This window comes from Dipodomys merriami, unplaced genomic scaffold, assembly GCF_024711535.1.
Source record: "Dipodomys merriami isolate MVZ:Mamm:240054 unplaced genomic scaffold, mDipMer1.0.p SCAF_33, whole genome shotgun sequence".
In the NCBI taxonomy this organism is placed as follows: Eukaryota; Metazoa; Chordata; class Mammalia; order Rodentia; family Heteromyidae; genus Dipodomys; species Dipodomys merriami.
The window spans coordinates 10,372,852-10,400,773 of NW_027204826.1; the positions used below are offsets into that span (position 1 = coordinate 10,372,852).

At 42.3% G+C, this 27,922-nt stretch overlaps 1 protein-coding gene across 1 annotated transcript; it reads left to right on the top strand.

Moving 5' to 3' along the window:
• The first annotated feature begins 1,297 nt into the window (after positions 1-1,297).
• Tars3 (threonyl-tRNA synthetase 3) lies at positions 1,298-27,636 on the top strand. The gene is made up of 19 exons (XM_070043128.1): positions 1,298-1,633; positions 2,364-2,435; positions 3,423-3,610; positions 4,780-4,903; positions 7,558-7,679; positions 8,330-8,447; positions 9,593-9,657; positions 11,910-11,988; positions 13,201-13,347; positions 14,176-14,274; positions 17,512-17,678; positions 18,650-18,812; positions 21,023-21,160; positions 22,534-22,611; positions 22,696-22,796; positions 23,898-24,002; positions 24,683-24,755; positions 25,226-25,340; positions 26,798-27,636. Exons 1-19 carry the CDS (start codon positions 1,343-1,345, stop codon positions 26,944-26,946), a joined length of 2,394 nt encoding a protein of 797 aa, XP_069899229.1. The 5' UTR covers positions 1,298-1,342; the 3' UTR covers positions 26,947-27,636.
• Positions 27,637-27,922: the final 286 nt, after the last annotated feature.

A 27,922-nucleotide genomic window follows, 5' to 3' on the forward strand; every position in this document is an offset into this window, starting at 1 on the left:
AGTATTTTCATGTTCCTAATTTAAATAAATTTTAAACACCCTCTTTAATTTGATTTTTTTCCAAATACAAAGTTGTTTAATAGATGGTTTAAAAGCATCCACATGCCCGGTGCTGGTGGCTCACACCTGAGATCCTAGCTTCTCAAGAGGACTGTGGTTCAAAGCCAGCCCGGGCAGGAAAGTCTGTGGGACTCTCATCTCCAACGAATCACGAGAAAACCGGAAGTGGCGATGTGGCTCAAAATGGTAGAGTGCTTGCCATGAGTGGAAGAGCTTAGGGACAGCGCTCTGAGTTCAAGTCCCACGAGGGGGAGCGGGGCGGGGAGTGTCCACATGGAAGGTTATGGAGTTTCTTCCCAGGGGCCGTTTGTGATTACTGTTAATTTCATCTGATTGAGCTTGCATCATCCACCCTCTTCATCCACTCAGATCCTGCGGAGGCTGGCAGGTGCCCACCGTTCCACGTTTCTGATACCGCCCAACCTTTATTTTCCAGAGCAAGTCCTCCCTTTCTTCATCAATAGGAAATCAAGAGAAAAGGTCCTACTTCAGAATCCTTATAGAACTTATTACCTGTATCATCATATCCTAAGGAATGTTTGACTCAAGTGTACCAAGTCTGAAAGTCACCAGAGTCTCCATGAGAACATGCCAGCATGGTATACCTGGGTGTGAATCCCAGATCTGTCATGCAAATGGGTTCTGAGTCACTTTGGTCAAGTGCAAAGCCTCTCTGTTTCAGTTTCCTTAGCTATAAACAGATGCAGTAGTTTCATCACATCAAGGGCGCTAGTAGTACCAGGACACGCCTCTGGACGCTAAAGGAGGCCGCTCAGTGATCGCTGGTGGGCCACTGCCCAGGCCTACGACGTCCGCCCAGGGCCACTGCCCAGGCCCAGCGCATCGAGGCTGGGCCGCGTCCCAGCCATTCCCCGAGGCCCCGCCCCGAGGCCCCGCCCGCCAGCCCCGCCCCCTGCAGTAAATCACCTTCGGCCCCACCCCTACCTCCGCCCCCGGACCCGTGCCCAGCTTCTAGCCACGGCCCTCACCATGCGCGAAGCTCCGCCCTTACTCTTTCGTTGCCCCGCCCGCGTCCTGCCCCTACCCAGTCACGTCCCCAGCGTAGCTACGGCTCCGCCCTGGACGCCCCGCCCCCTGCTTCATCTTCGGCCCCACCCTCGCCCCGCCCTGCGCCCGGCTCTCCGCCCGTGGCCACGCCCCCCCGCGGCGCGTGCAGCCTCGGCCCCGCCCTGTCGCCGGGTCGCGCGCCCTTGGCAGAGCCGCGTCGCCCTCGCCTCGGCCGACGCCCGCGGGACGTGGGTTTCTGAGGGAGGCGGACGCCATGGCGGTCGAGGCCCTCGCGGTGGAGGCCGTGGCCTCGCGCCTGGAGCGGCAGGAGGAGGACATCCGCTGGCTGTGGGCCGAGGTCCAGCGGCTGCGGGACGAGCAGCTGCAGCCGCCCGACCCGAGCCAGGCCGCGGGGCCGAGCCTCACGCGCGAGGTGGCGCGGCTCCGGGCTGAGAACCGCGAGCTGCGCCACCGCCTCTACCGCCTGCGGCTGTGCCGGGCCGAGGGGCTGAGCCACGGCGCCCCGCGAGGCCGGGAGGCCGGGAGCTCCGCCCCGGCCGCGCAGGTAACGGGACCCGCGGGGAGCCCGGGCCGCGCGGGTCGGGTCGGGCCCGGGGCGGCCGGCAGGGCGCGCGCTGGGCTCCGCGCAGCCGGGCGGCCGCCTGCAGCGCGTGTCCAGCACGGCACGCGTGTCCCCACCTCCGTGCCTGCCCCGTGCCCCACATGGCATCAGAGGTGTCCCCAGCCCCATGATCCCGTCTGGTGCTCTGCAGCAGGTGGTCAGGGTGGCATCTGTGGCCCCAAGCCCCTTACCCTGCCTGGTGCCCCACACGGTACCAGTGTCCCCAGTCCCGCTATCCCCACCTGACATCTGTGTCCCCAATCCCACTGGCCCAGCTCGGTGCCCACAGCACAGCGCCCAGGACGGGCAAGTGTGTCTCTCCAACGTTAAGACTTGTCGGATTGAGGTGTTCTTTGCCAAGGATAACTGTGGTGCACTAGCAACATGGTTTGTTTGGTTTTGCTCTACTGGAGTTTTTGTATTTTGTTTTTTAAATCAGGGACTTAACGCTTGTGAGGCAAGAGAGGCTGATCCTGATCTGTCTGAGCAGCTGGGGTTTTATAGGGGTGTCACCACTAAGCCCCACCTCTAGCAACATCTTAATGAGATGATGGGTTAAAAGTCTCTGGTGACAGTTACACATTTTCCAGTGACAGTTGTTTATAAGGCACATCTCCTCCTTCCTCAGGCTTCAGATGTGTAGCTTTTACTTGCCTTTATTATTATCTTTCAGCCTCCTTCTAGTAAAAGTCAGGAAAAAGATTCTAAAAAGAAGAAACTGAAAGAAAGTGACCCAGATGGTGAGGTAAGCCATTACAATAGGAATAATATAAAATACCCCCTGTAATTTTAAAGATGGTATGCAGGAGTTTTGACACAAACAGAGTTACTAATTAAATTATTATTTTGGTCATATAAATATGTCTTTAGTTAAAGATGAGCTAGTCACCCAGCTCTATTAGAAGTACTTCTCAGTTTCTTAAAGATGAGATAGCAGATCTCTTCTTTGTATTAAGGAAACTAGTGACTCTGCTTTTTATTTTTTTTTAATAAAAATCATTATAACAGCTTGAATGTATTCATTGTGTATCAGCATTTGGTACATTTGGACAAAGGAGGACAATATGACGTCAAAGATATCAGTGTAGTTCTGGACTTCGGATCAGCTAGGAGAAACAACTTGAGACGAAAGTAAGATGAAGAGTCGACCCTCTTCTTCATCCATAGTTCAGCAAACTACAAGTTGAAAAAATGTTTGGAAACAGTTGTATCTGTACTGCACCATTTAGGGACTTTTAGAGTCATTATTCCCTGTTTACCTAGTCTTTTGGTCATAAGCATCTCCCGATGACTTTTAAGGGTACAGGGAAACATGCACGGGTTATATACACACACTAGGCCACTTTATTTGAGGAACTTGAGCATCCACAGACTTTGGTATCCATGGGGCTCCTGGACCAAATCTCCCCTGGATGCTGAAGGATGGCTGTGTATAAGTAAGTGTTGTGTCACTCTGTATGTGTGCTAGAAACAGTAGGAAAGGCAGGTGTGGCAAGTGGAGAGGTTTGAAGGGGCAGGCTTTGAGCTTGACCCCTAGAGCTAGGAAGCAGTTAGATATGTGGGGCAGGGTCTTCTGTGGAGGAAAGTACAGGTGAGGCTCTTCCTGTGTATTCTGAGCAGACCTTGAGGTGTGAAATGAATTCAGAGCTGTGCAGTAGGGCATGATTGGGTTTTGTAAGTAAGTGTATAAGGGCTGTGTATATTTATCCCATTGTATCCTAATGATTTTTAGGTGAAGCAACCACATTTTATAAAAGAAAGGTTGAAGCTTTTTGAAACATTGAAGAAAGAGCATCAGCTCTTATTAGCTACTGAAGAAAAGAATACAAGTGGTGTGATTACAGTAAAAATGCCTGATGGGAAGACGGTGGAAGGACAAATGTGGAAAACAACACCTTATCACGTGGCTGCTGGGATCAGGTAGGCCATCTATGTCAATATCTACATTTCTCTATCAGAAAGAGAGAGACAGAGACAGAGAGACACACAGAGAGAGACAGAAAGAGAGAGAGAGAGACAGAGACTGAGAAATCAGTTTGATAGATTCAGTTATTATACCCGAGTCTGGAGAAAATGTTTTCTGCCTGGAGAAAATCTTTTTTAAAATTCAATTGAATAAAATGAAAAGGCCATTTAAATACATAATTGAATATCAGAATGTGATCTCTTCTAAAGGTCTAAAATTTAAAGTTCTAATAAAAATATAGTAGTGAGCTGGGCATTGGTGACTAACACCTATAATTCTAACTACTCAGAAGACTGATATCTGAAGCTTGCAGTTATGAAGGCAGAAGAGGCTATAAGACTTATCTCCAATTAACCACCAGAAAGCCAGAAGTTGGAAGTGTGGCTCGGGTGATAGAATTCTAGCTTTGAGTAAAAAAAAAAAAACTAAGGGACAATTCTCAGGCACTGAGCTCGAGCTCCAGTACAAGCGCGCGCACGCACGCACACACACACACACACACACACACACACACACACACACACACACACACACACACACACACACACACACACACACACACACACACACACACACACACACACACACACACACACACACACACACACACACACACACACACACCCCATTCATAGTAATATTTAATTGCCAAAATAAAGCAAATTAAAACCTAAAAAGAAATAAGCAAAATGCCCAGCAAGTCTTGGTTCTCTGTTACTAAATAGCATGATTAAGAGGCGATCTAAGGTTAGGGAAAGTGCTATGGTTTATTGTTAATTGTAAGAAGTGGGTTACAAAATAAGATATACATATAATAGTATTAATTTTTATGTTGGTATGTATAGAAAAATGTGGAAGGGTATGTAATTCAGAGTGGTGAGACTGAGGATGATTCTTGTTTTCTTTATGCTTTCTAGGTTTCTTCTCTTGCTTATTTTTCTCAATAATTTGCAATGGGCACCAGTGATTCGTGCCTATAATCCTAGTTATTTAGGAGACTGAGATCTGAGGATCTCAGTTTGAAGTCAACCCAGGCAGGAAAGTCCATGAGACTCTAATTTCCAATAAACTACCAAAAAGCCAGAAGTAGAACATGTGGTAATCATGGCTTTTTCCTCCCTAGTCAGGAAGTGGCTGAAAGCATGGTAATTGCCAAGGTCAATGGAGAATTGTGGGACCTGGATCGGCCTCTGGAAGGAGATTCCACTCTGGAGCTGCTGACGTTTGACAGTGAGGAGGCTCAAGCTGTAAGTATTTAAAACCCAGGTGGTGGAACTTGAGCCATTTAAGGTTCACAATTACAATATGATGTTTAACAGATATCTCCTGAAAATTTTTGGAATGAATAAACACATAGTTTTTTTGTTTTTGTTTTTGTTTTTGGGTCCGGTCGTGGGCCTGAACTCTGGGCCTGGACGCTGTCCTTCAGTTCTTCAGCTCAAGGCTAGTGCTCTACCACTTGAGCCACAGCGCCACTTCCGGCTTTTTTTTTCTGCTTGTGTGGTGCTGAGTAATCAAACCCAGGGCCTCATGCATGCAAGGCAAGCACTCTACCACTGAGCCACCTTCCCAGCCCAACACATAGTTTTTTAAGTAGCTTGTATTTATTTCCTTAAAATAATTGTTTCCCTAATTTTCCTATTATATCAAAAGTGCATGTACTTTATAATTTAATTTTAATATGTGTGGGAGAACTGGAACAATTACAAAAACTCCATTATCTTTTAGATACTTAAAAATGCAATTTTCTTAAATTTTCTTAATTTCATTAAAATAAAAATGCCACTTTTATTTTTGGTTGGTTGTGGAGCTTGAACTTTAGGCCCAGGTGCTGTCCCTCAGCTCTTCAGCTCAAGGCTAGCGCTCTACCATAGTGCTGCTTCTGGTTTTCTGAATGGTTTATTGGAGATAAGAGTCTCGCGGCCTTCCCTGCCCAGGCTGGCTTTGAACCGAGATCCTCAAATCTCATCCTCCTGAACAGCTAGGATTACAGGTGTGAGCCATCAGCACCTGCCTCCACATTTTTATATGTAGGTATTTGATACACATTGTCACTTTCACTTTTCAGGCTCCTTCGAAGTAGTTCATTAATAGGTGAAGGAAACAGAAAAAAGTCATCAAAACTCATAATTTTTTGAGACAGGTCTTGCTGTATAGCCCAGGTTGGCCTCAAACATGATGTGTAGGCCAGGCTAACCTTGTTAAAGGCTGGCTCCCAATCATGATTCTCATATCTCAGCTTCCCGAGTAGCTAAGATTATAGGCATGAACCACCAGCACCCAGCTAGCTCACCATGAAGTTTTTGATCCTAACCCTAAGACTTATTTCTTCCCTGTTTATCCATCTCAGTGTTTCCTCAGTCCAGTATCTTGGAGGTTACATGTGTTCAGCCCCACATCCTCAACTCTAGTCCTCAGTTTATCAGGAGTCTTGGCGGACTGCGCTTTCATAGAGTATCTGGAAGGTGCTGACCTCTCTCCATCTCCACAGGCTCTACCCATGAATTTCCACTCATCCTTTTATACTACCACCCCTAAAACTGCCTGCTTTCTGTTCTCTTCCCCTGAAACCCATCCCCATACTGCTATCAAACTGTGATCAAAACGTATACTAGCCAAGCTGGATGGCCCAGGCCTGTAATTCCAGCACTTGGGAGTCTAAGGCAGAAAGATCATGAATTTGAGGCCAGCCTGGCTACATAGTGAGACTCTGCTTGAAAGAAACCAAAACCAAACAAAATGTAAATGGAATGGTTTCTGCTTAGTGCTCACTAATGTGTCCATTGCAATTGGAGTAAAGCTCAGCCCCTTCCCAGGGCTGCATGGTGGCTGGCTCTTCCTTTCTGCTCTTCTGTTTATTCCCTGAGTGGTGGCCACGCAGGCCTTTCTGCACCCTGTGCTTGTGGGGCCTTCGCTATGGTTCTTTTTCACAGAGCCCTTCTTATCCTATGGATCCTCTCCTGGTTCTCTCCACTGCCCACCTCTCCTACAGTAGACTAATTGCATGAGGGCTGCAACTCCATTCCTGTTCCGGTTGTCTCCCCAGCACCTAACACAGTGTTTGGGGTCAACACAATGCCCCAAAAGGGGTGTTGGGCTGATGTTTGCTATCAGCCACGATCCGGGCAACATCTAGTAGACACTGTGCCCCAAGGATGACCCTCTGGGTTGCTTCTCAGTGTGAGCCCAGCCTAGTGACCTGGGTCAGGACTGCACATAGCTGCTCAGTCAGCCGATCCCATTATAATCAGCTTTCTGACTGTTCTGGGGTTCCTGTTTAATGAAAGAGAAAAAAAGTGCCAGCAGGGGCTTCATTAACCTGTACCTGCATTTATTTGGTGATTTAATTTTAATTTATGGGTAAATTGAAATTTAATTCCTTATCGCTTGACTAAGCTATGTAAGTGAATTTTAGTAACCCATAAACTAAAGCGAATTCCTTGGGAATTTGGAACCAGATCAGCTTTCTAAACTTGTAGAATGTAAGGTTGCCAGCAGGCATTCTTGGCAGCATCTCATTCTCCCCAGCCTTCATTCTGACAGAGATATAAAATGCCCTTGACTTTGGCATTATCCCAGGCAGCCATGTTGGCTGTCTATATACCCAGCCTAGAGCTGCAGCTACTCTGCTTTTCCTCTCTCCTGATCTACACCAGATTTCCACGCCTCCTCTGTGTGTGTTCCAAGTGGACATTCTCACCCCACACCTATATGCTCAAAAGGAACGAGGCAGCAGCTTTTCCCAGCTTTTGCCAGGCTCTGGTGAATGCCAGGGAGAGTACAGCTCTCACATGGACATTGTAGACACATTGCCTTTATCCCCTCAAAACTCACCCACTTGGCTCATTTGTGGATCTTCCTATAAATGTCTATGGCTCTGGCTTCTGTCCTGCCCACACAGGTGTACTGGCACTCCAGTGCGCACATCCTGGGGGAGGCCATGGAACTTTACTACGGAGGCCACCTGTGCTATGGCCCGCCTATTGAAAATGGATTTTATTACGACATGTTCATCGAGGACAGGTAACACCCCTGAACACTGGCTTTCCAAAGGCCTTGTGCTTATTCCCCATTGTTTTATGATGGCTTCATCTTTACTCACTCATTACATGTTGGATACTGTGAGTTAGGTAGATTGGTGAACCATTTGTAAAAATTGATTTTTTTCATGAGTTTCGATTCTAGGGAAACTTTTGATGTTTTATCTCTTTTTCCCAGAAAAATAGTATATGCTAGCTGTCTAATGTGAGACCTGCTAGTGCAGATCTCAATTCACATACATCTTCCTCTCAGGCATGTCCTCACAGCCACTGGCAGCAGGGACATGGTGAGCCCTTACTGCGGATCTTTGGAACAAAAAACATAAATGTCAGGTTCATAGGGAAGAGCACACAGAAGAGCAGGCTTCCGAGGAGCCTGCAGCCTGGCCAGGGAGGCTCCTAGCAGGGCAGAAGAGAGATGATGAGATCTCGCAGCATCTGTCTAGGCCCATATCCCTCTCAGGAGTAGTAGTATGGAGTGTTGGGCTCCCCACTGCCCAGTGTTGTAAAGCCTCAGGCCAGTTTTCATGGTGGGGGGGGGGGTCCACTGGTGAGGAAGGCCACAGGTCAGAGGCCAGAGAAACATTAGAGTGTCAGAAGGTCTGTAGTGACGTACAGGGTTCTTTCTTTTAGAGCAGTGTCTAGCACGGAGCTGGCAGCCCTGGAGAGCATGTGTAAAACCATCATAAAAGAGAAGCAGCCTTTTGAAAGACTAGAAGTCAGCAAGGAAACCCTCCTGGAAATGTTCAAGGTAACTGGGAAAACAGAACAAAAGCCTTTTACTAGGAACACGAAAAGCAATTAATGTGGGCTAACTTTTTCCCTTCCCTTCCCACTGCTAAAAAAAAAAAAAAAAAAAAGTCCTCTATTGCTCCCTACAGTATCCTCAGCCTGGCACTGATTGTGTGGTGGCTCGTAGCCACTTGCTGTGACATTTCTGCTTTTCCAGGAAATTTTCAAACAGCTGTGTAGGTAAAAGGCCAGGTGAAAAATTTTCAAGTGTATATTTATAAATCTGACGAATTCTGAGCAATATTAATAGCTGTCTAGTAGGAAAAGTGAATTCTGTATTCTTGAATAAAGCATTGTTTGATTCTAGAATTGGAAATAAAGTCAAGAGCATTAAATTCAACAATATCTGTACTTGTATACACATTATGGCCATCTTTTTGGAAGTAGTTTCTGTTAAAATTGAAAAGAAAAATGATTTTAACTTGTAGCTGGGGATATAGCTTTGTGGAAGGCTTTGGGTTTGATCTCCAGAAGGGCATAAATAAATGAATAAATAATTATCATCTGTAAAAGTTGTTGAATTTGGTTTTCTAGAACAATATTACCCAGAAGAAATATAATGGAATCCACAAATCAGATCACCATGTATAATCTTAGATTTTGTAGAAAATAATTTTATTTAAACCAATATGTCAAAAATGTTATTTCAATACATAGCCAAATGAGGTCCTGCATGTTTTCTGCTTGTAGCCTCTCATGTCAGATTGCCTGGCTGTAAGGGATGGTCCAGGGCCTGGGTCAGAAGGTATAGCTCTAGGCTGTGAGCTCTTTGTGTCAAGTGGCTCAGCACCTGGACCCTAGTGCCTGCTCTGGCACTGCTTTATTTTTTTGTTGTTGTTTTTGTTTTTGGGTCAGGTCGTGGGGCCTGAACTCTGGGCCTGGGCGCTGTCCCTCAGCTCTTCAGCTCAAGGTTAGCACTCTACCACTTGAGCCACAGCACCACTTCCGGCTTTTTTCTTTTTGCTTATGTGGTGCTGAGGAATCGAACCCAGGGCCTCATGCATGCAACGCAAGCGCTCTACCGCTGAGCCACCTTCCCAGCCCTCTGGCACTGCTTTTGAAAGAGGCATGAGTACTAATTTGCAAATACATTTTTCTTTGTAGTATAATAAATTTAAGTGCCGCATTCTGAAGGAGAAGGTCAACACTCCAACCACCACAGTTTACAGGTTTGTATGCATACATTTTAACACTTCTCAATGGCAAACCTGAAGATCTGAGAGGTTGAGCAGAGCATGTTTTCTAGAAGGTAGTCTGTCGTATAGCTGATAAATGATTTCAGTTAGGAGCCCCAAAATATTGCCACTTATTTTCTCCTTCGTAGCTATTAGGATGGTACTAAGACTAATTTTTTTTTTTTTTTTTTTTTTTTTTTTGCGATACTAGGATTCAAGTTCAGGGTCTCTTACTTGCTAGCTTGGTGCTATACTGCTGATCTGTGCCTCCAGCTCTGTTTGTCATTAGTTATTTTTAGGCTAGTGTCTTCCTTAACCCAGACACATCCTCAAGCCTTCATTTGTCTACTCTAGGCTTCCCTTCCTGGCTGTGATCACAGGGGCATACCACCACACCCAGCTTCCCTCCATAGACTTTTTCTCACACAGTTTTCTGCCTGAGCTGGCTTGGAACCATGATCCTTCCCATCTTATCCTCCCATGTAGCTGGAGATGATAGGCACGTATCACTGTCATCTGAAAAATGTCTTTCAAACTTTTCTTCTTGGGCTATCCTGAAACTGTGATCTTCCTAATCTCAACCTCCCAACGAGCTAGGTTTATAGGCATGACCTACTGCACCCTGCTGTTATTTGTCTATTGTCCTTCCCTCTTTTTTATGTTCCTGCTCTTTAGGTACTGCTGGGACCTTCATGGTTCTATCTAGAGAGTGAATATTTATATTGTTTTGACCATCAATATCCACCAGCAGGGAACTGCTTTTCCACAGTTAAGTGCTGTGGTTCTCTGGTGTCAATAAAGTAGACAGGAAAGTTGTGTCTCTTTGTGCAAGCTCTGCCCAGTACATCTCTTATATTACATGAACTTGTTACCATTAGGAGGGAGACTAGGTTTGCCAACATTGGCCTTCCTGTTCCCGTCAGTTTATGTGACTTTATTTAATTTTTGACAGTCCTCCCCCCAAAAAAGCCTTTCTTCTCTGCAATGAGTTGAAGATATCATTTAGGCATTTGAAGAAAAGGAGGTGAGGGATGAGGGAGAATGATAGAGTAGTAAATTTGATGAGGCCCATTGTATGTTTGTATGGACATATCACTATGGAATGCCTGTACAACTAATATGTGGTAATAAAAATACTAACCATGTGACTTGACATTTTTACATGTAGAGCTTCATTCTCTGTGTGTGTGTGTGTGTGTGTGTGTGCGTGCTGATAGTGGGGCTTGAACTCAGGACCTTGCACTCTTGCTCTGCTTTTTCACTCACAGTTGGCACTGTACCACTTCAGCCATACCCCTAATTCAGTTTTTTTTTTTTGCTAGTTCATTGAAGATGGAGTCTTGAAGACTTTTCCTGCCTAGGCTGGCTTTGAACTGTTATCCTCCAGATCTCAGCTTTCTGAGTAGCTGGGATTACATGGGCTACTGGATCCCAGCCTCTTTTTGCTTTTGACATTTATTTTTTAAACTAAGATATCGAGGTAGTTCATTTTGTAAGAAACCAGATAATTGCAGTCCTGAAAACTGGTATAGACCAGGGAATATTTGACTTTTCAACTTTATGACAATGGCAGCTTTTGAGAGCCATGACCGTTAAAAGTAGCATCTCTCTTATATAATTTCTTTCAGAAGGTGTTCTGTGGTGTTTGAATTTGAGGAAAAAACAGAATATTGAGTTCTGAGGCTAGATGAGTGGTTTTTCTCCTGGACTTTTACATTTTTTTAAGTTGTTATTGTTAAGTAGTTGTACAAAGGAGTTATAATTTCATATGGAATCTTAATTCTTAATTTAGAATCCAGAAGAGAGAAAGAGACCATTTACTTAACACATACAGAGAGCCAGGCATCCTAGCTAGTTGAGAAGTTGAGATTGTTAGGCTTGGGGTTCAATACCAGCCTGAACTGGAACAATTTCAGAGCCTCTTTCTCAATGAAGAATTGAATATGGTGGCCCACACCTGTTATTCTAGCTACTGAGAAATCTGACAAGTGAATTACACCCAGGTATGTACCTGGGTGGGAAGTAGGACTATATCTCAAAGATAACAACCAAAAATAAGAACTGCCAAGCATGGCTCAGTGGAAACAGCACTTTTGGGAAGTGGGAGGCCCTGAGTTCAAATCGTAGTATCACAAAAAAAATGTGTGTGCGTGTGCATGTGTGTGTATATACACACAGACATATGAAGATATGGTTAGAATAATTGGAAAAAAATCTGTAAAAGTGTCCTAAATATCTCTTTATAGGTGTGGTCCACTAATTGACCTTTGTAAAGGCCCCCATGTTAGACACACAGGGAAAATTAAAACCATAAAACTTTTCAAGGTAAGAATTTATTTTTTAACTTATAAATACGGCAAACTTAAGGTAAACTAGATGATAAGGGATTTCAATTATATTTCTGTACTCTGAATATGATATTTTAAACACTTGTTCTCATTTGGCTGAAAGTAATATGTATTTTAGAGTATTGATCCGTTAGAAAACTACATATGACTTTAATTTTATTTAATGTTATTGTATCAGAATACATTTCTGTTTCATATATTTTGGATAATTCTGTCCTTTATGTAGCTGACCTCCCATAGTCATAGATTTTGCATCTGTAGAGTTAACAAACTGCAAATTAAAATATTTGAAAAAATTTCGTCGATACAGATGTGTCCAGACTTTTTTCAGGTAATAGATTTCCTAATCAATAGAGGATAACAGATATTTCCATAGTATTTAGTATATGCAATTTAAGCATTTAGAGATGATTTAAAGCCTATAGAAGGATCGTGTATGTTATATAGAAATACTATGCCATTTTATATAAGGCGAGAAAATAAGAATTTTCATACTCATGGAAGGTTCTGGAACTAATTTCCCTCCAGATACCAAGGATTGATTGTACTAGGGCTTTCTTCAGTTGCCTAGTGCAAGCAAGAATATTTATCTCCATGTAAAATAAAGTACTGCAGGAAAAAGGACAAAGGAAAAAGGTGATGTAATAGAGAAAACATGGCTCTGAGAATCAAGAGATATAGCAATGACTTTGTAGTCCAAATGTTTCTGGGCCTTTCTTTGGCTTTCTCAAAAAAAACTTTTGGTGAACTACTGTAGTGAAATCACCCTCTGTACAATTAATATACTTAAAATGATATATAAAAAAAGCAACATGGGCTGTCAGCCCTGCCCATTTATGTTCTTAGTCCCTGAGCCATTGCTCACTGGGGCTCATCTTCCCTTTCTTGGACTGCCTGCCTCTTTTTCTTCTACTTGATTGCTCTTCAATATTCTTCCTTTCCATTCCCTCACATTTCATTCCTACTCTTCACATAATTCACTGAGGTGCTATAATTTGGAAATCATACTTGTAATTAGAGCTTTCCAGATTTAATTAGAATTAATTTTAGATTCTCTCTAGCAACATAAAAAAGTCTTTTTGAAACAAGCAATGCGGATACTGCGAGGGAAAACCATGACTATATTCAACAGCAGAGATGTTGATACCCAGTATGTAAAATGTTTATCAAAATCTTGTGCAATGTATAGAATTCCTCGACATATTGGGAAGGCAATTCGGAAATGGAAATCCTGCAGAGAATCTATGGGATATCTTTCCCTGATAATAAAATGATGAAGACCTGGGAAAAATTCCAAGAGGAAGCCAAGAACCGAGATCACAGGAAAATTGGGAAGGTATGCCCCACTTTCCTGTAGCCATGGAAATATAAGCCTGTCTTTGTTACCTTATGATTGCATTTCATACAACAAAATTTAAATAGTAATGCTATTCTTCTTCCCTCCCATCTGCTATTTTCCTGGTACTCATAACCTGAATTATCTTTTAACCTCTCCCTTTCCTATATCTTTTATTAGTTTCTTTAAATTGCACCTTTATAATTTTTTTCATGATATGTATCATGATATAAAAATAAAGCTCTTTTTTAAATGATATACACTTGATAGCATACTATTTACTTAGGAGGTAAAATACTGTATAGAAAGAAGGAATGATATTTGAAAATGGATGGATTCTGGGTTTTAATCTCAGTCCTTCCAGGCCAGGATTGAGCTGTGTTATGTGGTGGCTAAGGTGTTCACTTAGGAAACTCACTGCCCTCATCCCTCCTGCTGAGCATCTGATGGGATCACCGGGTTTCCCACACAGGGAAGGCTCTCAGGAAGTGACAATTATGAGAATGGTCATCATCACTTAAAGCCCACCTTTTACAGTGGACTTCTATGGTGTTTTCTGTCACATTTTCTCCTCGTGAGATCTTCTGAGTATGTCATGAAAGTGTTCACAGTGAAGAGTGTGTGATGATAGGCCAGCCTCAAGGCCAGGTCTCTATGAGTGTGCCCTATAATGTATGGTTAGAGGAAGTACTGAGGGCTTGGGAATGGCTGGTATTAGAAGATGGAGAAATCACTGAGCATGGCATGTGGCTTGTAGCAGGTCACGTGTGTGCTAACTATTGAGTGATAAGAAGTAATGTTTGAAATGTAATTACTGTTTCCATCTAGGAACAAGAACTTTTCTTTTTCCATGACCTGAGTCCAGGAAGCTGTTTTTTTCTTCCTAGAGGAGCCTTCATTTATAATACACTCATGGATTTTATACGAGTAAGTTAGTTAAATATTTTTTAAAATTGTTATTGAACTGCATTTTACATTTTATTATTTTTTCTCATAATTGAGTGGTCAAGTAGTTCTATGGATTGTGTCTTCTAATAAAAACCTGGAGATGATTTTTTTCTTGGATTTAATAAAATGTGCCTCTCTAGAGCATGTAGGAGAGGAAAAAGGAGAAAGTGTCTTCTCTGGTACAAAATGTTCAGTTAGGAAGCTCTTTTGTTGTCTGTGGCCTGACTTCCTGGTGATTTAGGAGTCCCATAGAAAAGAATGAAAAGCACTTACATCAAATTCCTACCAGTGGTACAAGTTCATAGATGGGAAAGTCTTCTGTGTCTGCATGGTTAGGACAACAGAGACATTGTTCAGAGGTGATTCACATGGACTGCTGGGGTTCCTGTCCATTCTCACTTCATTTTGTCTTTCCTGTAAGTAGTAGCTACAACAATCCACTGTGTAGTGACGTGTCAGTCAATGACAGACCATCTATGTAATGGAGAACTCATAATGTATCAGACAGTCTTATTGCCCCGTCAGATTATGTGGTTGTAGCTGTCTTAAGTTGGGTAAGTCACTGTTGAATGTTCTCATGATGAATTTGCTTAATAACAACATTCTCAAGATACATCCTTGTTAATAACTGAGACAAGGTCTCAATGTATAGGCTGGTCTTGAACTCATTATGTAGCCTAGGATGGACTGGAACTCACAATCCTCTTACTTTAACCTCTTGATATGCACCACCACACCAAGCTACAATCTTCAATAAGTTGATTTTTATGTAGCAACTATTACTAACTGACCCTCAGAGATTCTCTTACAAACTATAAAACTACTTGCAGCTTATTCTGTAGTGGTTTGAGTAGTTGCCTATTTAACCTTTTTTTTTCAAATCTGGTTCTCTTACTTTAGAATCAATTTGATGCCAAGATTTGTATGAGCTGGTATCTTAGAACTTCTTTGCATTATCATCCTGGCTATTCCCCTTATTGCTTTCCTGTTTTGGAGTGCTTCTTTCCTGGTCCTTGTCTTCTTCCTCTTTGCTAATCTATAACTCACATTTGGGGAGCACTTCCTTCAGTAACTTTCTGAGGAAAAGTACATGGGATGCACTGGTTATTGTCTGTGGCTTCACTAGTCTTTTTTTCCTTCCTTGACTTGCATGTGACTGGATCCTGAGAGTGATCTCTACAGACTCTGTCACTGGCCAACACACATTCCAGGAAAAGTGGCCAGAGAGAGGCAGGTGGAAGGCAGAGGTCAGGGAAGTTGAAGTGTCCCTGAAAGTTGTTAGAGATTTTGATAGATGGTGATGACCAATCACAGTTGCTACTTTGGTTATATCTTCCTTGCTAAAAATCAGCACACCACCCAGTACCTAGAACTCCTAAGGAGAAGGGTGGAGATCAGTTGCTACTTTGGCTGTATTATCCTTGCTGAAAAATCAACACACCACCCGGTGCCTAGAACTCTGGAGGGGAAAGGTGGAGATGAAACAGAAAGGCTTTATGGTGGCCTTAAAGGGCTCTCTTATCTTTTATAGATGCAAGACAGACATGGCTGATGATCAGGCCCAAGGTCTGGTTGTGTGGGTTGCCGAATTGTAAAGGCATTTAAATATACAACCCTAGTAGTCTAATGCTAAGGTAAGGACACTGGTTGGGAAGGAGTGGGTCCCTGAGTTGTATAGCACTCCTCCATTCTCTCTCTGTAGGTGGACATTCTTTATTTTAATGGGCTTGAGAGAGCAGTTGTTTCTGTAGGATTACATTAGCTTTTGTAATGAGAAAGTATTTGAAGATGTTTTTATTCACTTGATGTATAGGAGCTCATGGGGTGTGTTCAGATCCCCAGGCCTTGTGGTACCTAAGGTTGCCTGAAATTGTCCCTGGGGGACAAAATACATTGCCTTCATGTTCAGAGTCAATTTCCAGGTTCCTTCAGGAGGCTAGACTGAGCCATTGACTGAGAGCTTGCTTTTCCTAGCCTTGATTACCTCTGCTCTCCAGAGAAAGAAGTTGATGGCATAGCATTAGATATATTTTCCCCCAACTTTTCTTCTGAAACATTCAAATCTACAGAAAAGTCAAAGCATAGTGAGTGTGCATTTTCTATTTAAAACTAAGTGCATCAAGACTATGGCATGCAACATGGCAATGAGATTTACTAAATTATACAATTATTCTCTTTCTAAGAGATCAGGAAAAACATTCTGCTGTTTTTTATATTGTATTTCAATTTAGTAGTTTTCAAAGAATTAAACCACTTCATACTATATGCTGTTGATATTAATGGGCTTTTGTTTTTTGCTCTGAAAAGACAAGAAACCATTCTAAAGGGGAATTTCTTAAGATCAGGTTTTCAGAGGTATTGGTCCATGGTCAACTGGCGCTGTTGGTTCTGGGCCATGGTGAAGCAGATTATCACGGCAGAAGGGCATGGCCAAGCAAAGTTCTCCCCTTGTGGTGTCTAGAAAGCACAAAAAGAGAGGGGAAGCTGGGCACCTGTGGCTCATTCCTGTAATCCTAGCTACTCAGGAGACTAAGATCTAAGGGCTAGGGTTAAAAGCCAGGCTGAGCAAAAAAATCTATGAAACCTTCATATCTAATGAACCAGTAAAATGTCAGCCAAAGGTGTGGCTCAAGTGGTAATGCTAGTTAAGCAAGCAAACTGAGGACAAATGTGAGGACCTGAGTTCAAACCCCAGTACTGAAGGAAAAGGAAGGAAGAAAGAAAAAGGGAGATGAGCCCAGGACAAGACAAGGTCCTCAAGAACACCAATGACCTTCTTCCTCCAGTAAGGCCCACCTCTGAATGTCCCTACCATCTTCCAGTAATGCCACCTAATTATGAGTCTGTCATTGGATTACTCTACTGATCATGTCAGAACTGATGTCCTCCACCAGCCAGGGACCAGGCCTTCAACCCATGAGCCTTTTGAGGGAAACTTCATCTCAACTATAGCACTATTACATGTTATACGATAAGTATATACATGCAGTTTTTACTGTGCATATGTAAATCGTGTTCTGGTTCACAAACATGAATCATGAATTAAAATAGAAGACACAATCTTTTAAAATAATTGCTCTGAGTATTGCCTTGCATGGAATTGTGATCTGTCTTCTCAGATATTAACACTAAATGCATTTGTCTGGAAGGAGGAATAGCTTGTGGAATTGTGATCTGCTTTGGCAAATACTAACACTAAACACATTTATCTTGAAGGAGGAATATCACAAGCGCGACTTCACCGAAGTGCTCTCTCCCAACATATACAACAGTAAACTCTGGGAGGCCTCAGGCCACTGGCAGCATTACAGTGAGAACATGTTTACCTTTGACATCGAAAAGGACACATTCGCCCTCAAGCCCATGAATTGTCCGGGACACTGGTGAGTATTCAAGGGGAAGCAGATTTTGCATGAATGTAATATACCCTTCATCGTAGGTTTTACTATTACTGATTTGCTTTGTAGAGCTAAGTGATTCCTTTTGTCCACTTACCAAGTGATTTATTCCTGAGAGCAAATTTACTTCTTGAAATGTATTTGATCTTTAGTATGTGTGGAATGTTAGTTGGGGGTGATTTAATTTTATTTTTCTCAGAGGACATAATGTACATTTTACAAATTATTATATGTCCTCCTAATGGCAATATACCTCAAGTATGCATAGTTGCATACAGGAATTCCATACTGTGTGGGTTACTATAAAACAAACAGAAATTCATGGATAATAGGCTAGTGGATATGGTGATTCCAATGTTCCTTTCCTTTCATCCCTGAAACTGGGATACATTTTATAATTGATGACACTTTAAGGTTATATCACATTGTAAATCATATGTTATTTTCTGTCTTAGTGGCTCATAATGACACATTTTCTTATAGAATGTCTTAGATTCTATGAGAGATTATAACAAAAGAAGCCAGGAGCAGATGTGTGGACAGTTGGTTATACAAAGGTTAGACCAGTCTCCTGCCAGGAACTTTTTCAGTTATTTCTGGAGCCCATGAAGACAGACAGCCCCATCCAAGGGGCTTCACCCAAGACTCACTGTGTGGACAAACACAGGGAACAGATTTCTGGCTGAGAAAGCTAATAGGCTTCTTTCTCAGAGTGCTGCAGTGATGGAAGCTTAAGGTTCAGCCATTTCTAGGAGAGGGCTATGGTCTATAGCTCAGGGATAAAGTGCATGCTTAACCTGTGTACCGCCCTGGGCTTGGCTCCTAGACCCCAAAAAAGTAAAAAAATAATAATTCTTAGGCCTATAAACCAGAACCAGGAATTTTTGAAACTGGAGGCTTAACTATAACTACTTCTCTATATATTGCATGAAACTGTGTTTCTGCATCTTTTCTAGTCTCATGTTTGCCCATCGTCCACGGTCGTGGAGGGAAATGCCTCTTCGATTGGCGGACTTTGGAGTTCTTCATAGAAATGAACTGTCGGGGACTTTGAGCGGCTTAACCCGAGTCAGGCGCTTTCAGCAGGACGACGCTCACATCTTCTGCACGGTGGAGCAGGTAGACCATGGTCCAGGGGAGGCATGGCTGTGACAAGTTTACATGCCTCAGTCTCTCAGAATTGCTGTGAAAGTGTTTGTCCTGGATGTATGTGGCTCCAGTAGTCAGTGGTTCTTTAATGTCAGTCAATAGGTCACTAATTTCCTACCATAACATTTATTAGTCTTTTCCTTTGGAAATCTTTGCTTATTTTATTAACTTAAATTAAAGGATTTGGAGGTGTTTTGTTTTTCATAATTGCCTAGAACTGAAAGAGTTTCAAAAACATCATGCAAAAGGTCACCACCAAACAAACACTGGCCAACGCTTTGTCCTGATGGGAAGACAGAACAACAGCAGAACATGTTCTTTGAACATGCATGTGGAATGTTTACCAAGATACCCAGGTCTCAACAAATGTAAAAGGATTTACTAAACAAAGTTTACTGAACAAATTCTTTGCTACAGTCGAATTACAGTATAAATCAATAACAGCAATCTATTTGGAAAACCTTCAGATGTTTGAAAGATAAATAGCATGCTTCTAAATAAATAAAGAAGAAACACAAAGAAAGCAAGAAAACATGTATGCAGTGAAAGCACAACACATGACAATTTGTGGGATCCCACTGAAACAGCATAGATGCTACCTACCTCAGTGAGAAAGGGAGGCACTTCCAAATCAGTCATCTCTGCTTCTACTTCAGAAACAAGAAGCTGGGCATAGTGGCACATACCTACAATCCCAGTACCTGCGAGGATGAGGCAGGATTACCAGATAGAGGCCAGGATGACTACATAGTGAAAGTCTACCTAAAACCAAACAACAACAACAACAACAACACACACACACACACACACAAACCCAAAACACACAAACTACACAGCATGATCATGAACACAAAGTCAACATGTCTTAACCAAAATTTAACAGATTGAATCCACCAGTTATTTTTTAGAAGTATAATGGATCTTGATCAAGTAGGTGCCGTCCTAAGAATAGAAGATGGGTTTAATGCTAGAAAGGAAAGTATTGTAATTTACCATCTTAGCAAATGAAAGAAAGAAAACATGTTCATCCTGGACCTGGACCTGGGGACTAGAGTTTAAACTCAAGGTTTGGCTTTCTTGTTCACAGCTGCAACTCTACTACTTGAGCCATACTTCCAGCCATGCTACATCTTAATGCGCATATTAATAAATGCAAGAAAAATCAGTAAGCAAAATCTAATAGTTATTTTCCATAAAAATTCAGATTAAGAATGGAAAAGAACTTCAACCTAAAGACATTTATGAAAATCTAAAGCTAGCAGAGCATGGTAGCTCACATCTGAAATTCTATGTATTTGGGAGGCTGAGCTCAGGAAGAAACTGATTTGAGACCAGCCCTGGCTCAACTGACAAAACACCTGAGTGGCAGGCGCCTGTTATACCAGCTATGCCAGAAGCATAAATAGAATCACTGTTCAGGCTTGCTTGAGCAAAAAAGTAAGACCATGTTTTAAAAATTAATGAAAGAAAGAAAAGGACTGAGGGCATGGCTCCAGGGATTGAATACCTAACTCTGACTAGTAAGTACAAGGCCCTGAATTCAAAACAAAAATATAAATCAAATACCTAAAGCTAATTTCATACTTAGTAGTGAAAGTATGCTTTATCCCAAGGGTCAGAAGCAAGATAAGGATGTAACTTCTTGTTACTTCTACTAGTAATTACTGTACTAGAGAAGCTCTATAATAAAATAAAACAAGATAGCCAGGTGCTCCTGGCTCCCTGTTATTCTAGTTACCCAGGAGGCTGGCTTCTGAAATGCTGAGGTTCAAAGCCAGCCCAGGCAGAAAAGTCAGTGAAACTTACTCCAAAATAACCAGCAGAAAGCAAGGCTGGAGGTATGGCTCAAATTGTAAAGTGCCAGCCAAGCAAACAAGCTGAGCAAATATAAAACTCCTGAGTTCAAACCCCAATACTGAACAACAACAACAACAACAATAATAATGCACAACAAATAAAAAGCAGAGGTCATAATCATCTGTGACATGAATGTCATCTACAAAAAAGTCCCCAGAACTGAGGTTTTTTTTACATGGTAGCATGGAGTATCAATATATAAAATTAATTGCATTTTTGCATACTAGCAGAGAATCATTAGAAACTGAAAATAAAGATGCTATAAAGGAATTTAATTTGTAGTTGCTCATGTCACTTATGTAAAATTGTTGCTCTGGTTTCAGATAGAAGAAGAAATAATGGGGTGTTTGCAGTTTTTGCAATCTGTTTACTCAACGTTTGGCTTCTCCTTTCAATTAAACCTGTCAACAAGGCCTGACAACTTCCTAGGAGACACTGAGCTATGGGATGAAGCTGAAAAGGTGAGGAGGAACCCAGTGCCTGTCCTTCAAACACTCAAGTAACTGGGACACTAACCCAGAGCCTACATCTTGTATCTGCTGCACATTTACATCAGATTCCCACTCCGATTTATTTTTCTGTGTCAGCTCCCTCCTGCAGGAGGGATCTTACCTCCTTACCTCCAGAGTTTGGGTGGAGGTTTTTTTGTTGTTGGTGGTGGTGGTCGTAGGAACTCTGGGTCTGGGCGCTGTCCTTCAGCTCTTCAGCTCAAGGGGAGTGCTCTACTATTTGAGCCACAGCCACACTTCCAGTTTTCTGGTAGTTTACTGGAGATAGGAGTCTCATGGTCTTTCCTGCCTGGGCTGGCTTTGAACCGTGATCCTCAGATCTCAGCCTCCTGAGTAGCTAGGATTACAAGCGTGAGCCACCAGCACCCAGCTGGGTGGAGTTTTGACAGCTTTCTTCCCAGGGGCAACCCATTCAAAGGACTACTGGGAGACTAAAGGCCCCTTCTGTTGATACTCGGCATCAGACCCAAGCACCTTAATCACTAGCCACACAGAAAGTACTTAGTGGCCTAAGACTAAAGGGGGACTCCTACCCTTGTAAATCATAAAGATGTTCCCCAGGCCTCAGCAGAGGTAGAGGAAAGGCAAAAGAGAAGTTGTGACAAGGCCCATGGTCTTAGTCTTCCCACTGTGGAAGCCAGAGCCAAGGCCCTCACGCTTCTTCCTTCTCATGTGAGAGGCCTCACCCACAAGGACAAATGCGTCTTGAACTTTTAGCCAAGAAATGAAGCTGCCAGTGCAGTGAGCAGAGGGGCCTGCACTGGAAGTAGGGCCCAAGCATCCCTGCCCTAAACTCTTACCTGTAATTCCTTGGGACAGCTTAGTAAACTTCCTTATTGATACATGCATACATTTCTTAAGAGGCAGAACCATCTTACTCACCCTCATGTCTTCCCTGCTGAACAGTTAATTGAGTGTAAAAGATATGCAAGAAGTATATGTTAGCTGGGTGTTGGTGGCTCACGCCTGTAATCCTAGCTACTCAGGAGGCTGAGATCTGAAGATTGCGGTTCAAAGCCAGCCCCCACAGGAAAGCCTATAAAACTCTTATGTCCAGTTAAAAAACCACCAGAAAACCAGAAGTGGCGCTGTGGCTCAAGTGGTAGAGGGTTTGCCTTACGCTGAAGAGCTGAGGGACAGCGCCCAGGCCCAGAGTTCAAGCCCCACGACCGACAAAAAAAAAAAAAAAGTATATGTTAAACAAAGAATGCAATGACATACGCATTGAACTTACTTTTGTCAAGTCTAGAGCAACAAAAAAATAGATAAATATACAATAAAGCAAGCACTTTTTTAAAACATTTTCTTCTTTAACAATAAAATAGCAACTGCAGAATAGCTTGGTGGAATTTGGAAAACCATGGAAAATGAACCCAGGTGATGGAGCATTTTATGGCCCTAAAGTAAGTAGATCATGGGCTTCCAAATAAACAAAAATTTTTAAATGATTTAAAAAAAACTTTTTAAGCAATTTTTTTAACTTACAGATTGATATAAAAATCAATGATGCTATTGGCAGATACCATCAGTGTGCTACCATTCAATTGGACTTCCAGTTGCCTATTAGATTTAATCTTACGTATGTTAGGTGAGTAATTAGACATGATAAATGCTGCAGTAGGAGTATCCTTATTATTTGTCATCTGAGTATGAGTAATGCAAATGTAAATATTAGTGAACCTCTCTCTCTCCTCTCTCTCTGCGTGCACATGTGCGCGCGCACGCACACACACACACACACACACACACACACACACACACACACACACACACACACACACACGCGCGCGCGCGCTTATAGTCTAGCTGGAGCTTTTCTTCATCCATTTTGTGTTCTATGCCAAAATATCTGAGGCTGGATACTTCATAAAGAAAACAGGTTTATTTAGTTCATCATTCTGATAGGTGGCAAGTCCATCCAGTAGGGTACTAGCATATGTCAAGGTCCCCTTAATTGTATCTCAACATGGCAGAGAAACAGTAAGGAAAATAGCTGCATGTTGAAGGAGATGAAGATAAGGAATGGCTTTGCATTTTAACAACCCACTCTCTTGAGAACCATCCCAGCTCTGAGAAAGCCATATTGTGGCTCCCTATGACCTAAATAACTGTCTACTAGGCCCTGCCTCTTAAAGACCTATCCCTTGCTGAGCTGTTGGGTATATCCTCATGGTTATAAGTGCACAGGTTACCTTTGTTGCAATAAGGTGCTATGAAACATGTACACAAATCTTTGGGAGCTTACCTCATTACTAGTCATAATTTTTAGCTCTGTTCTTTTATACAGGGGAGAAGGATGAGTGAGTGTCAAAGGGTTTTAGGTCTGCCGATGGTTTTGCAGAACAAAACTGAGGGACGTGGTAGTGTCAAGAGTGTGTGCATTGGATGCAGCAAGCGTCGCTGTGCACGCAGGGGTGGAAACTGAGAGAAGGTGTGGGAGTTCATTATACTATTCTCTGCTTTTGAATGTATTTCCAATGTCCTGTAATAAAACTTCTTAAAAGCAAGTGAGAAAAGATAAGCAAGTAAAGCCATCTTTGGAGGAGAAAATATGGCCTCCAAACAAAACAATCTGTTAAAGACGAGACAACCAAAACACTAGTCTAAATCTAGACAAAGCTCAATATGAGAAGTAAAGTTACTGCCCAACCTTAGGAAAACACTAACATAAGTAATTTTCATTTTTCAGCAAGGATGGGGATGATAAGAAAAGACCTGTGATCATTCACCGAGCTGTGCTGGGGTCCGTGGAAAGGATGATAGCCATTCTCGCAGAAAACTACGCAGGGAAATGGTAAGTGATATGGAAAGGAAAACCACACTTCTAGTAAGAGTAAATGGATACGAAAAACATTGGCAGCTTATGCTTTCTATCAGCAAGTATCTACATGAGCCCATTACCATTAGAGGAGGAGCTCAGTGGTGTTAGTTTGTTCACCTATTTCAGGCTCTTTCCAAGTAGTTGCTATGTGGAAAAACATATATCCTGCCCCCTGGGAGACTGCATCCTGCCACACTACCATCTCTTCAACCTACATTATAAACAGCATAGACTGCCTTGGCCTGTGACTGAGGAAAACCAGCAAACCTGACCCTCCAGTGGCCTGAACAATGCTCTAAGAGGTCAGCTCCAGCAGCCCAGCCCCAGCAAGGAGGCCTGCTGGAAGCTGGCTAGAGGTGTGGAGTCATACTAATGCAGGACTAGCCTTACTGCTTTGATAACCAATTCAGAGATTTAGAAGTAACTAGACTGGAAAATAAAAAACCCAACAGATAGATTAGGGGAAGAAGGCGATTAATCTCTCAGAGTGGCCTACTGAGGCAGCCTGTTCTGCCCAGCACAAGGCCTTCATTGCTGAGGAGGTTTTCAGCATTCACATATGAGAAGTCTTGGGTTGGGTGCTGTGGCTCACACCGGGAATTCTGTCTGTAAATTTTAATTGTTTGAAAATGCTTGTCTGACGTATTTTTCAGGCCTTTCTGGCTGTCCCCGCGTCAGGTAATGGTCATCCCTGTGGGACCAACGTGTGAAAAATACGCCTTTCAGGTACGAAGTCAATAACCGCCTTGCCATGTATTATGTGTAGGTCACTGACTTCATGCTTTAAAATATTACATCATCATATTATTATTTCAACAACTAATATGTTCAGTAATTGGGAGTAACACATGAATCATGTTTATGTAGCTGTGTCAGAACTATTTTTATTGGTTTTGAAAATTTGCATATTGAAACATTTTTTCCACCTGTCTCTATTAAGAAAAAGCATCTTCTTATATATTACTACATAACAAATTACCCTAAGACTTGGCAGTCTGCAAAAACAAATATTATCTCAGAGATTATCTCACAGTTTCTGAGTCAAAAGTCTGGGGGCAGCTTAGCTGGTTGCTTGGGGTATAGTGTCTCGTAAAGCTTGTCATGGGTCACAGGGGTGTGCTGGCCTGGAGATGGGGACTGCAAAGCTTGATGTAGAATCTGGCTACAAGTAACACGATGAACCTATTTTCTTCCAGGTATCCAATGAATTTTTTGAGGAAGGATTCATGGCTGATGTGGATTTAGATGACAGTTGTACATTAAATAAGAAAATACGGAATGCACAGCTGGCTCAGTATAATTTTATTTTGGGTAATTTGTTGTTCTCTTTTTCCAAATGTCTGTTTTTTGGCTTTGACTCAAAAAAGTAAAATGAGAAATATGCCCCTGCTGATTATCACAACTTCATGTTTACTGATACACAAAGAAGAATCCTGGCTTAGCTGTTCCTAAGTACTAATGTTATGTGCAAGGTTTATACAATAACTCAAGTTGCACATGAGTCCTATGATGGAGTGTTTTTAGTAATTGTTAACATCTTAAGTCAAATGAAAAAAGAATGTGACAATGACCTCTTCAGTAGACTTATAATGTTTATGTTTGAGCCATGAGGCAGGCCTAAACTGTTTCCCCCATGTTTTTCTGGTGTAATTAGAAACCTTGAAGATTAATGGGTGGAAAAGATTCCAAGTTAAAAATAATCAAGGGCCGGGCGCTGGTGGCTCACGCCTGTAATCCTAGCTACTCAGGAGGCTGAGATCTGAGGATCGCGGTTCAAAGCCAGCCCGGGCAGGAGAGACCGTGAGACTCCTATCTCCAATAAACCACCAGAAAACCGGAAGTGGCGCTGTAGCTCAAGTGGTAGAGTGCTCGCCTTGAGCTGAAGAGCTGAGGGACAGCACCCAGGCCCAGAGTTCAAGCCCCACGACCGACAAAAAAAAAATAATAATCAAAAAATTTTAAAAAGTGAAAAAAATAAAACATCCCACGATGCACATGAGTAACTGGATATAAAATCCTAAATTTGGGCTTCAAGAATAATTATGAAGGGCTAGAGGCATGGTCAAGTTATAGACTACCTCCCTAGCAAACACAAAGCCCTCACTGAATTCAAACCCAGTACAGCCACAAAAACATCAAAGATATAAAAATAATAATTTTGAAGTCAAGAGAAACTGGCATTCAGATGCCTACAGGTCTGGTACTGCTATACCTCCTGTAAGCTGAGTCAGCAGAAAGCAAAATGAACGTATAGTGAGCTGTCCTACCAAACTGTCCATTGACTTTGTAGTAGTAAATGTGATGCTTTTGTCAGGCTGTGGTGTAAGAAATCAAAAATTAGATTAGAAAAAAGATGATATAAAAGGTAGAATGATTCACTAGTCACACCATTGGAAGAGTCACCAGGAGCACTCAGCAGCACTATTCTTCCTGTTCTGCTCTAGCCCTTTGGTCTTCTCTTCAGTATCTGCTTTGTTGTATGTATCAGTTTCTTCTATGTGTCAACAAGCAGGGGTGCAGATTCCTAATTATCTCACAATATGGACCCCCCCCAATTTGGGAAATTGTGGCACGGCTGTAAGAGCTCTCTGCTCCTCTTTGTACCCCAAGACCACAATCCTGTTCTCTCAAGTGGACAGTAGGGAGATGGGATTAGAGGTCAATCCACCCCTCCCCCCCCCCACTTAACTGTCAAAGGAAGAAGCTAATGACTCTTGACATGATGGTAAATCGTTTATTTTACATGTTTGTTTTCCTTGTTTCTACAGTGGTTGGAGAAAAGGAAAAGATAAACAATGCGGTGAATGTTCGGACAAGAGACAACAAAATTCACGGAGAGATTTCAGTGGCTTCTGCCATTGACAAACTGAAGAATCTTCAGCAATTACGTGTACTAAATGCTGAGGAAGACTTTTAAAGTCCTTTCCTTGCACTTGTTTCTGCATAGCCTTGTTTTGATGACTTAAATGTATTAACCAGTTAACATGTTAGTTTTTCTTAGAAATTTAGGCCCACTGCTGGGGTCCTCTTGTGGCCTCAGTTGGGAAAGGAACAATGAACCATTAATTGATTGCAACAAGTTTAAAAACTCAGTATGTTCTGAGGGTAAGACAAGCTTGGGAAATTTTCAAGCAGTCATTGCCTCCCAAGACTTATCCACTGAGAGAGGGAAATGAGGATAGTTGAAAGTTACTGCTACAATTGTGATTTTTCAAAAGATGGGCTTCAGGCCTGGGTGTGTAGCTCATTTGCCTAGTATGTGTGAGGGCTAGATCTCCAGCACTGCAAAACGAAACAAAAGTAGGCTTCAAATATAAATCCACAGTCCTTTCTGGATGGGAGGAAATCTTACTTTCTAATAATATGTCTCAGGTGTTTTTATGGCTGTTTTTACTAAAGTTCATACTGAAACTTTATGTCCAAAGTTGGAGTCCTACTTGATTTAATTAGTTGGCAACCATAAGAGAAGCTAGTACTAATATTAGATTATTGACAACTTCAAAGAAACTCAGTGCTGTAGATTCTGTTATTTGCACTGCAGGTTAAGAGTTGCAGTTTTAATGCATTTAGAAAAAATAATTTCCCAAATAAAATGCATCACACAGTGTTTCCTGTTTCCAGCATTTCAACTATGGGCTTGTTCCAAGGTAAGCTGTTCACCCAGAAATCACTTCTTTGATAGGCTGACATTTCAGTCATGGATTTCAATTTTTTTGTTTTTTGTTTTTGGTGGTGGGGCTTGAATTCAGGACCTGGGTGCTATTGAGCCACAGCTCCACTTCTGATTTTCTGGTGGTTAATTGGATAAAAGAGTCTCACAGACTTTGCTGTTGGGAGTTGGCTTCAAACCACAATCCTCAAATCTCAGCTGTTGGAGTAGCTGGGATTATAGA

What these genes read in the sequence shown, in the direction of transcription:
- Tars3 (XM_070043128.1), top strand. Translation starts at nt 1,343, where the DNA reads ATGGCGGTCGAGGCCCTCGCGGTGGAGGCCGTGGCCTCGCGCCTGGAG. An exon ending in GCTCCGCCCCGGCCGCGCAG is followed by an intron (nt 1,634 to 2,363) that starts GTAACGGGACCC and finishes ATTATCTTTCAG; the next exon opens with CCTCCTTCTAGTAAAAGTCA. An exon ending in CACGTGGCTGCTGGGATCAG is followed by an intron (nt 3,611 to 4,779) that starts GTAGGCCATCTA and finishes TTTCCTCCCTAG; the next exon opens with TCAGGAAGTGGCTGAAAGCA.